General features: G+C 40.9%; 1 protein-coding gene across 1 annotated transcript; it reads left to right on the plus strand.

Moving 5' to 3' along the window:
• Window positions 1-1,638: 1,638 nt before the first annotated feature.
• Window positions 1,639-7,516, plus strand: LOC118776982 (beta-1,3-galactosyltransferase 5-like). Its single transcript, XM_036527662.1, has 2 exons — window positions 1,639-1,765; window positions 5,843-7,516. Exon 2 carries the CDS (start codon window positions 6,107-6,109, stop codon window positions 7,121-7,123), a length of 1,017 nt encoding a protein of 338 aa, XP_036383555.1. The 5' UTR covers window positions 1,639-1,765; window positions 5,843-6,106; the 3' UTR covers window positions 7,124-7,516.
• The last annotated feature ends 4,600 nt before the right edge of the window (window positions 7,517-12,116 follow it).

A 12,116-nucleotide genomic window follows, 5' to 3' on the forward strand; every position in this document is an offset into this window, starting at 1 on the left:
CCTCATGGAATTAATAATTCAATCAGGGATCTATTGATTATTTATATTAGGCCGACACATCACTTTGTTTTGTGCAGATGAATGGACAGTGGAAAAATGGAATGAAGAGAACTATTAAAAGCTTTCCAAAGGCATTCTGTAGATAAGCTGTAATGATGGAATGACTATAAAATTGGAAATATTTGTTCAATATAGTTCATTTGTTAAAGCCCTGGACATGTCAAGGGTTTTAACAAATGTCTAGTTATTGGCTCAACTAAGACAATCCCAAGCTTACTTTTAAAGTACATACTTTGAAATAAGACAGGACAGAACTCTACATCTGACGTTATGTCTTGTGAATTCTTGATTTAAATCATGCTGCTCATTGACCATAGCTTTTCTTTTTCTTTGAAAAGAGGAGTCTGTGAGTACATGGTCCTCATAACTATTTTATACCACTGCATGCTTTACGCAGGACTCACACGAGCTAATCACTTCAGCTCTGCCACACATGGACACTGATGTTGGCTGTCTTGCAACATGCTCATCCATGCAAGAACAAGTGTTCAAAATCTAATTGGGTTTTCCTAAACTGATAAGTCTTGACAGGATAACACCAAAATCCACTTTTGCACAGTGTTAAATCTGTCTAATGGATTTCATTTCTGTGTGAGAGGTCACTAAATGCTCCAAAGTGAGTGTAAAATTGTACTTAGTCTGGATGTGTATCATCTGCATGGGAACAGAGACTATACAAGATTTCCAGGTGCCACCTGCAGTGAAGTTCATAAATACGAATGTTTCAAATTGGAATTTCCACTTGTATTTCTTCTGGAGAGAGGGACGGTCTGTCAGATATGCGACAGGGGAGCAGTGTTTAATATCTTTTGTTATTATTAGCAGTGTTAGTACAGTTGTATTAGTAGCACTACTAGTAGCTGCAATAGCAGTGGTAGTATGATCATTGGCTTTGTCAGAGCTTTCTAAATTTTGTGGTTTTGTCATGGTTTTCTCATGTTTAAGAACTCAAATATTTAATATCTGCCTAATATGACATTGAGTTGCCTGTTAAACAGATGGCTCAGAAACTTGAGCTTTGTTGATAAGAGAATTGATTTTCAGCCCACTGAGCAAAAGTCAGTTCCAACTCTGATAACAAGCTGGAAGAATCCAGGGTTGAGACACACAACAAACAAGCTGATCGCTGAACCCTAGAACAGTACAACAATCAGTGACTGCTGTTATATTTCCCTTTCAAGACTTACTATACTAAAACTCTGTCACACTACCTATTTCATCCCTTTAGCTGCAGCTGTACTTATACCTTGCACACACAACATACAACTACAGCAGATCTAACGGACTGAATGTACATATGAGTTAAGTATATGTGCTGACCATTTCATTGTTGATCAAGTAATTCTGCGAAAATGAGAATCATTGATGTTCATGAGTTTTGAAACCTTGATTGAGTGTTTGCTTTGCTGGTCCCCCAACAATGTAACGATCAAGGACGCCAATTTACATATGATTCCTACATGAACCAATCGCGACTCTGTACAAGATGAACAAAGTTTCTATTGGTTGAACTTTTCTAAAGCGAAGATAAAGGAGGCGAACATAACAACTTGGATGGAATTATTTACATTTCACACATGTGAGTACGTATAGGGGGTTGCACTGCCGAGGTTAGTTTATGGATGGAGTAGCGCTAAAAAGTTTTTTTTATTATTACTATTTTGTTTGAATTCAGAAAGTGATGTTCAGGAAGATCGTGTGAACGGTAAGAGCCGGTGATACCTGTTGATACAAGAGAGCCACTCATTATATGTGATCACAGTAGGATCCGTTCTAAAACTGTTAAACTAAGATGTTTTTAACGTTGAGGATTTGTAACATGATCTTAGTCCGATTCCATTTCATTGGCGCTTAAAGAGACCAGAGTTGAATGATTAAGTTAGAAGGAGTCCTACAGAAATGTTTTTAGCAGCCTAAAGCACCCGCAGCGATGTAGATTCTGCCACAGTTCTAACTCCAGATCCTCACTTGTTTTTCCCATATTGCACGTTACAGCTGAGGTTACATATGGGGTCGCGTTAGCTGATCCTAGATCGGCTTTTGGGACAGACAGTTCTCTTTCCATACTCCCTGGAATGCGGGGGCACGTGGAAACATGCCGTAACAGTGCAGTCTCAAAAACAACCCCTCCTGTTGAAATTACTGTAATGCGGGAAAGATGGAGCGTTATATTTTCATTCTCACATGAACACATTTTTTTGCAATTTTATCCAATGGAATCAATGTTTCGCTTTTAACTTCACATATATGTGATTTCATTTGCTTTGAACAAACATATTTCTACGCGGATATGTCTTTCAAAAGCGCCTTGTACTAACTCGAAAAACAACGGGCTTTGTAACTCTGAAACGTTTTGGATGTGACCGTGGTAGATACGTGCCATTACTACAGGTGAATGAAATTAAAAACATCTCACCAGTGCGGAGAATAAATAAGATGGAGAACGGAGTCGACGAAAAAAATGTCCTTCTGAGGAACCGTACGATTTTAAACGGAATAGTAAAAGTTTAAGCTATACTAAAAAAAAGTACAATAGCACAAATGTCAGCTGTTACTGTGTCTATACAAGGTTACCCCCAGTAGCTCTGAAATATATGTCAGGATCTTTTTCTGCCACTCGAAAGAGAAGTTCGTTCATCTTGTGTTCCATGTTTGAGTCCAACTCATAGGAAGAAGTAGTTTCTCTTCTGGTCGATCCCTCTCCTATACCCGAAATCTGCGATGGACTTAATTAAATGAAAATAATTGAATACCGTGCATAAAAACCTCACCCTAGTCTCAATTCAGTATTGTTGAAACGTTGAGAAACAGCTATGCTGGGGGCTTAAATCAGTGCTTTCCCCCCTTTCTACTGTTTATTTCTGCAGTCATTATTGCAACACTGGGACCATTTCTTCCATCAGTTAGCATTGATGGCCCATTGCCTCTCACACAGCGAGCTGTTTATCAGTTTTTCTTATGGGGAAGATGTTATAATTCACTTTGTGCATTGACCTGAATAGCACCAGGAGGGGCTGGTAGCTTGCTGTTTCAAACCAGACAAGAACATGCATAGTTGGGGGAGGGGAAAGTTACTAGGGTGATGGTGCTGGAATGGGAAACCTGGGAGAGTTAACTGGAGAGGTGATTAATTATGTTGCTGTTTTGGGGGAGCCTGTTATCAGGGCTTGTTAAGATACTCCTTGTGGGACCTGCACCATGTAAAGTAGACCATGCACTACGGCGCCGAAGACTGCCTGCACAGCTGAATGGGTATTCTTAATAGCGGCTCACATTTTTTACAAACACTTTGAGATATTGAACAAAGCTACCCAAGGCAGGATTCTAGAGCACCCTGCAACTCATTCGTGTAAGCTGTGAGTCAGCAACCTCTGACCTTCTCCTTTTAATAACAGGCTATTTTATACGGTACATTAAAGTTTACTGTTTCCATAGTGTACAGGTTCTAATAACTGTATCTCATTGCAGCATATTTATGCATTTAAGTATGACATTGATGGATAGGCGTACATTTTACATTCCCTTTCTATCCATTATTACCGCAGGGCAAAATGTGTGCGAACGGAAACCCTGATTGTTAGTTGTTCCTCACAGTGAATGAGTAATATGAGGCATAGACATGCTTCAGCTGTTACCTCCTATAGTTAGGCAGTTTATCTGAGCAAAGATTTAACAAATACACTTTCATAACTCAATACAAAATGTATGTGTCTTTAATAGGGGCAGAGGAAGATTTACCAATACCATTGCAACTGCGTCTGTCTTCAGTTAGGTAATGTTCTTTCACTTGCATGTACTCAGGAATGCAGAAAAAGGAAATGGGAGAGGCAAAAACTTAAGGAAGTACATCTATAACAAGTCCTTCCATGGATTGGCTCCCCAGAAATAAAATTGATATGTTTAGATATCAACGCAAGGAGGTAGGCTCCAAACATATTGCCACCTGCTGAGTGCATATCCTTATGGGGAGGCTCTTCCTGCCCTGCTTGCAGATGCCAGAACTGAAATCAAAAACAACCTCTTGAATCACAATTCCCCATCACATTTCCCTCCTCTTCAGATGGTAGCCTGATGTTCACATGCTTCATGACATGGAATTTGAGGGTGGGGTGATAACAGCTGTTCCATTCAAATTCTAAGTGCATTGTGTGCCATTTTTGTTGGTTTCTGAGTAATAGTAACATCAGAATTGTCGTAAACACATTGCCAAAAAAATATATTCCAAGCTCCTATTTAATGTTCACAACATTACCAGAATAATAATCTGATATAAACATGCAGTGAAAACAAGAGGCCTTATTACTTACTCCTTCAACCAAATATCAGAGGCCAGAGGAGCACAGCTTGAAATGTGCCAGTTTTGTCAAAAGCACCACTGATCCTGAAGCTCTGTGTTCCCTACTCTGGACTTGGGGAGAAGCTGTGTTTGCTGATTTTCCTTTACAACTGCAATGCTAATTAGTTTTCAATGAGCTGTCAGTCCTTTGTGAAAGACATGCATTGTATGGCTGGTGTGTTAGTGAAAGATACAAGGAACTGGACAGGCTGTTCAGGAAGCACCACTGTGCCTAACCATCCTTCCCTCCAAACCATGTGGCATATTGATGAACCAAACTTTTCTTGGTTGTTTGCTAGCAAGTATATACACAACCAATAAAAATTATTGCCATTACAAGCATTATATTTGGGCAACTGTAAAATAGTTACACACACTATGAGCCATGTGAATTGGAATATGCCATTCATATTATTAGTGAATGTATATGGTGTAAGTGGTGTTAAATATATAATTACCAGTCTGGTTGACCTATAATTTGCACATAATTAAAATATTTGACAGGGCTTGCTTTGCAGATCCCTTACACAGTCTCCTTTGTACACGGATTACTTTAAAGATTTAAAATGAGAAAGCAAGACACAAATTTTGTAGATTCCACCTAAGTTTCAGAGCATGAGCTGTCACAGAAGTGTTGTGAAGCAGGACTGAATATCATTGGTATGGAAGATCCATCCAAAAAAAGGGAGAAGGGCCTGCTTTTCTGAACGATATATATTCACAACTGAAATTGCTCTGACCCTAACAGCCTCTCTGCAAATGTCAGAATCCCTTCTTCCCAGTAGAATATTAATGGCACACTGCACTTGACAGTTTTGTGATTTATAACATTCCACCATGAGCTATTAGTTTAACCTTTGATGTCAGATTTCTGCTGCAGAGGCCGTGCAGGTTTTATGCCCCATTTCTACACCTCGCAAATAGGTTAAATCAGTCATGCTCATTGGTCTTTTGATGAATTCCTGTAGAGATTTGAATGTAAATGGGCTAATGTTCCACAAGATAAAATCAAATAAATGGTTAATTCCACCCTGAAAAGCTTGTATGTTTTGGAAATGGACTTAGTTTTGTTGGGATCACAGGTTACTTCTCAGCAGATAAAAGGTGAACAGTGCTGGCTAGCACCCATTCATAACAGTCCTGTTTCACTATATATGTTGGGCATGTGTATTAGGCTCTGTGCTTGTTTGATGTATGTTTTTATTACATGTTACATATATCATGTCATGATTTTGGCTGTTGTGTCCTCAGTCTAAAGAAAAAAGAATGTGAGAAATGATTGATAGTGATTTATTAGTGAATTGGTGCATTTTGAATACTTGAAACATGAAACTTGAAACCATTTTGTACATGGTTAGTGAGGTTCAATAACTGTGCATGCAGGATTTGCTGACAAACCATTACTGTCTTACTAACTGAGCTACAATCCATTTCTTTAAATCACAGAGAGGATTGCCTGAAAGAGTGTCCTAGTGACCTGACCTGCAAAGCATCTGCTTCTGGATTATAATGACTGTGCTGGAGAACCATCATAGCCATTGCGCTGCTTTTGATTACAGTAAATTAAAAGATGATTCTTCAGATGAGACTGGCAGTTATCACAATTACAAGACACTCAAAAGAAGTGTAACCTCAGAGAAACCCAACAAAAATGCTCGATACAGGATCAGGCCTCTGGAACATTAAAATGCCTTTGATTGCCCTTCTGCAATGAAATTTATCATCCTGTCTCACCACAAGCCTGTGCTTGTTTGTGTCAGTGCCCTGATGTCCTGCTTGCTGATTCTGAGGCTTCTTGCCCCGGCAAGCCACACACAAGACCCTGGTGTGCTGAAGCAAAAAAGTGACAATTTCCCTGGGCAACTAAATTCTAATCCTAGAAGGACTGGGATAAATTTTGACGCCCTTCTCAGGACAAATCAGGAACCTCCTGTTTGCTCAAAAGGGCAAGTTCTGGTAGTACTTGTGACATCTGCTCCCTGGCATTCAGAGCAAAGGGCCGCAATCCGGAATACATGGGCGAAAAAGCGGGGCCAAGTCACCTACTCTTGGCAGGTCCTTTTTCTGATTGGACAGCGCTCAGAAGTTGGTGTCTCCACAGAAATCTTGCAGGAGCAGCAGGCCTACGGGGACATTCTGGTGGGAAACTACGCGGACAGCTACAGGAACCTGACCCTGAAAGTGATGCATGGCTTGAAGTGGGCTGCCGACAACTGCGAGCCGCAGTTCATTCTGAAAACGGACGACGACTGCTTCGTCAACACGGACTACCTGCCGCGCTTTCTGGTGGAGTTCAACAGGGAGAAGACGGGCCTTTACGCTGGGTCTCTGTTCGCGCCGGGAAAACGGACTGTCATCAGAGACCCTCTCAGCAAGTGGTACGTCTCGTGGGAGGACTTCCGGGACCAGGAGTACCCTCCATACGCCAGCGGCATTGGCTACGTCCTCTCGACGGACGCCGTGCGCCGAATCCTTAAAGCAGCGGAGCACGTGCCCCCCGTCCCCATGGAGGACGCCTACGTGGGGATCTTGGCAAAGGAGGCCAGCGTCCATGTGATATCGAGCGACCGTTTCACCAAGCACAATGTGAACTGGAGAGTTTGCAACTACAGGTACCTCATGGTCATCCATCACCTGAATGTCGGTGAGCTGAAGGTGGCTCAGGAGAACATGATTAAAGCCAGGACTGCCTGCTCCCAAACAAAAGAAATCACCAGGTGGAAATGAAGTGTGCCTCCCACACCATCAATTTCAAATGCCCCCGTCCCATACTACCTGATAGGGGTCTTTGTTCAGCTCCTCCTGTTTCTTTTTTCAGACTTTTATTTCCCAGGTGTCGGGGCGAAGAAATGTTGATTACATTGCTGTTTCTAGGACTGCACTGCAAATCCCCGGTCTCTGCGGTTTTGAACATGAGGGAGTTCGAAGTTGGCTGAAAAAATGTCTAAAACTAACAAGACCAGATGTAAGACCATTTCAACCATGTGTTTTCTCTGATCGGTACATTGGAAACATAACATGTTATGTTAGTCATAAAGCTGTACAGGATTTGCTGTCTTTGTTCAAGGCATCAGACCCTTTGCGCCTGCTTTTTTTAATGTGGGTTGTGGAAAAGTTATCTATGAATGAAATTTCTATTTTAAAGCATTTAAACATTGATTGTGATAAAATGGGGATTTCAATATATTTCATATTTCTGATAGTGACCACTTGAAAATGCCTTCAACTTTAACTTTAACTACTTATGCCTTTAAGTTAAATGCTTTGTTTACTAAGAAGTATTTCACATCGGAACTGTGTAGTCAGACATTTCTGTGGTAAACAACATTTACAGTGCAAGTGTATTGTTTGCTGTATTTGTTAAAAGGGACAGCAATTATTGTGAATGGAAAGAAATGCTGCTACCATACTGTAGGGCAATAATAAAATGATAAAACCTAGCTGGCATTGTTGTGGAAGGAGTGCATTTCAAGAAAATTAAACATAGTTTAATTTTAAACATAAGATGGGATTCAGATCTGTTTTTCAGTCCTTTGAATCTGTATCTCATCACACATTGCAAACTTTGAGAAAATAGACCCACTTTGTACAGCGGACATTTGGTGGGAAAAGGATTGTACTTGCAGTGGGTGTTTCCACTTGGCTTGAATTTCCACAATGAAATCCCACAGGAAAATGACCTAGTGAATGGAGACGATAAACTCTTTGATGCCCTGTCGATAAACTCCTGAACTCTAGCAAGAAAGGATTTCTCAGTGGATTTCATAAAACCTTTTGTGAGCTCTGCGCCCGTGAGATTGGCTTGACCCTCTCACTTGTCTTTATCACCCTCAATTTTATGTCCTGTTTTCTTCACTGTGTTCTGAACTTCAATATAAAGTTTAGGAAAGGTTTTTTATTGTTAGTTTTTTGAAACACTAGTCCTTACCGCATGCTGTCGTATTAAAATACATTCTTCCTTTTATTTTTTTAACCAAAGCAAGAACCGTAATTTAACATGTAAACAGTTTAAGAGAGAGTAGAAATTGCTCTTTGAAGAATGTAGACATCTCCCTTCAGATAAGGGAAATCCAATTATCCAAGTATGTAAACACTCATCTTTGTGGATTAGAAATCCTTCTTACCCAGCAGTAAAAAAAAAATCTGTTGTTTTTGGTCAGCAGTAATCATTCATATTATCTAAGGAGACTGAGAAGTGCTGGTATGCATAGGTGCATAAGAGGACAGAAACTGGCTTCCAAACTGTTTTGAAGAGCCCTGCACTGCAAGGGATTGCCCGTTATCTGGTAGTTTTCTCTGTGGGGCAAAGAGTCACAGTGAGGCTGAATTGGATTGATCCGAGCAATCTGACACCATGACATCACCACAATGCAACAACTAACTTTGCTGTGTGTTCCAAGTATGCTATTAACTGATTAAACTCCCATCCGTCTCTCTCAGCAGTTGGGGCCAGCTTTTTGTGCCTGCTCGCCAATTTCAGATTTTGATCATGGGTACAATTTTTGAAAGCACCAGAAAAATGAAATGCTTCGTAGCTCACTCTTCTTAATTACCCCCACCGTCATGGTCTGCAGATATCTCTGTGAAGAAATGACAAAGGAGGATATGTCCTGTGTTCATATAAATAGTTATGGTGGATGGAAAAGTTCCGTGGGTGGAGTGCAATACTGTATTACATCAACTTGGCTTAGCATGATGAGGGAGGCCTTTATGATTGTTGAGAACAAACATATGTTATGCTTCTAGTTAGCCCCACCCCCTCCATTTCCTCCTCTCTTTGATCAGGTCATAGCAGCTTAGCAATTCAAGAGCTCATGGGAAAATGGGTGTTTCCTTTCAGCTCAGCAGATAATCTTGGAAGATATTAGGTCAGGATGTTGTGTGGTGATCACGTACTGGAACTGTATCACGCCCACATGTCATCAATGAACCCAGCGCCAGACGATACAAAGCGGAGAGGTTTGTGTTAGAAGCAGAACGTGACTGAAAAGAGAATGTCAAGCTCTTTAGGTCTGACAAATGCATTTATCTGCTCACCGGGCTGCTCATTTTTTAGGACATGGCTACATCCTGCTAATTAGAGCACAAAGGGCAAGTGTGTCTAGAGCTGCAGAGAAGCGTTTAATCAAAAGGAGACCTCAGTCTGCATTTGCTGGGGTGATGGGGAGGAAGGCAGGTATAAACGATGTGCAAGCTGCTCAAGGGAAATCCAGTGCCAGTTTAACTCTGCCTGTGGTCAGAAATTCGATCAAACATTATTTATGGCTTACTTATGGAATACTTTATAATCTTTTTCCCTGCAAGACTGAAATTGCATGATTTGCTTAGCAGACACTCTCATTCAGAGCAGTTTACATGCAATTCACAAGTTACAAGCATGCTGTCCATTCCACAGTTAGATGTTTTATTGAAACTTGCTCACAAGTACAACAGTGGAGCTCCACTAGGGAACTGAGCAATCTGGCAACCTTTGAGCTATAAGCTCTGCCCTTGCCACTACACCTCACCATAATGCTGTGGAGGCAGAGTGTGTACTATTTGGACCACTCTGTAATGGCCACCACAGGCTAGTCAGTCAGCTGCTATTGGGAAAATGGTCTGCACCCTGGTACAGTATTTCAATAAAGTGGTAATATCCAAGATTCTCATATTAATCATATCAATAGAAAGTTCATTTGGGACCTTTGGGTCAAATTCCCTCTAAATCACAATCTGAAGAAAAGTTCTTAATGCTGCTGGGCCATAACTGTGGAAGTACAATCCATTGCCTGCTGCAGCGCTTATAATCTTCTGCCCATTATGCTGAACTACAATAATGGTTAATCTGTTGGAGCCAATGACAGTAACTATTTCTTCTCTATTAAAGCCTGAATTATGTTTCACTTCTCGGAAGCTATTTCAGGGAAGGCTATATTAGCTGATGATGCATTTACCAGTGTGAATTTAAAGTCCTACATTTCACAAATGTGGGTGGATGTCTCAGTGATTTATGGGGTCACCTTTCAAGTAGTGCACAATGTTCAAGGTTGTGGAGACCCATGCATGAGCCTAGTTTGCACAACATTAGAGAGCACAGCATCACTGATTTCAGTTTGACATTATCTTTGACCTGTGAGCTGTATTTTACAATGATATTCTAGATTCTGGCTGCTGTATTTTTCTTACATTTTCTTACATTTTTTCGTACATTTTTTCGTACATTTTCTTTTAGACGCAGAGCACAGACTACTTGTCAAGAGTATGAATTTTATGGATTAAAATAGTCACTGCTTTCTGCTTGCTTACTTTGAGATTCTAATATTTGACACTTGTAGATTTATGTAAAGGCAGGTGACCTTTATCTCAGAGAATAGCGGGAACAGTCACAATGGTGATGACTGTAGCAGCTGAGGCTGTTCTCTTGTAGTTGTCATATTCATGAAATCAGGAGGTCGTCTTTCCAGAATGCTCAACAGGGATTTGGTTGCTGAAATAAGAGTTTCCTTGGGCACATAAAGTGAGGAGTGGCTTCCAGACAGATGACTAAAGACCTCATTACCTGGCCGTCAAGCTCCACTGGAACACACTGATGGAAGCACTTCCACCAGACAGGTGTGGCTGTGTGCCTGACCCACAGCCCACACTGCCAAGGCAAGAGTGGCAGAATTTGGCAGGATGTGCCCAAAATCTCTGTACCATGTGTGGTATACTTCAGACAACTGCAATGCTAGGATTACTTTAATTGGATGTGTAAAGGGGGTGCTTGAGTAAGCACAAAATTGTTCCAGGCTGTGGGGTTTTGATATAATACACTTCAAATCTGCTGCATAGCTGCAACCAAAATATATACAGGAGCTGTTCAAGAGGTCAAGCCTACTCAGTGAGATTAAGAACAAGTGTATTCCCATGTTCTGGCAGCAGCATCTGTACCAGCATTAAACAACTGCTGGAGAGAGGATGAATAAATATTGTTCATAAACATTTCAGGAGTATGTGAGATGGTTTACGATTCTTTATCCAGAAAGCACCATTAGCAGGATGCTTGTACAAACTTAGTCTTACACCCACATACATCACCTTTTACCGATCGGTCAATAATGTTGTACCTCTTTCATTACAGAGTGCCTAAAAGCAGACCTTGTCCGACTTGGGTCCACAGCTGACCTTGAAATGTTGTTTACCTCTCAACCTGCCATATATAAACAGACATGATAAAGCAGGTGAGTTTTATTCAACTCCTGTTCTGAGGGAAAATATAAGCACACTCTGATAAGACTTGCTTGCTGGAGATATTCACTGTACCAGGAATGAGTGGGAAGAAATGACTTCGAGGTGAGATAGGACAACTTTATTCCTCGCCCTGACAGTATATAATTTGTGCCTAGTCCGCCCGAAAGAGTAATTCATCTGTATTCTCTACTTACACTGACGTCAAAAAGAGTGTTAGAAGTAGCGAGGCACTTTTGTGGCTGAGAGAAGGTCAAATGAAGATTCTGAATATGGGTGTTAATTGTGGTTTTGATGGCTGGAACCTTGCTGTGCCACTTTCAAGACAGACTGTGCACCTTCGCAAATTGTTAATCACGACTCATAACCATAATCCGCACCCCATAATTTTCAAAACATGATTTTTTGCCTGATCTCTCACAGCATTGCTGGAAGGGGCTCAGGTTTGGAGCATTTGTTCTTCATTGCGTCTGGATACATGTGAAATACCTTGTTGCCATAAACCATGGTTTCC

The sequence above is a fragment of the Megalops cyprinoides genome, chromosome 4 (assembly GCF_013368585.1).
Source record: "Megalops cyprinoides isolate fMegCyp1 chromosome 4, fMegCyp1.pri, whole genome shotgun sequence".
In the NCBI taxonomy this organism is placed as follows: domain Eukaryota; kingdom Metazoa; phylum Chordata; class Actinopteri; order Elopiformes; family Megalopidae; genus Megalops; species Megalops cyprinoides.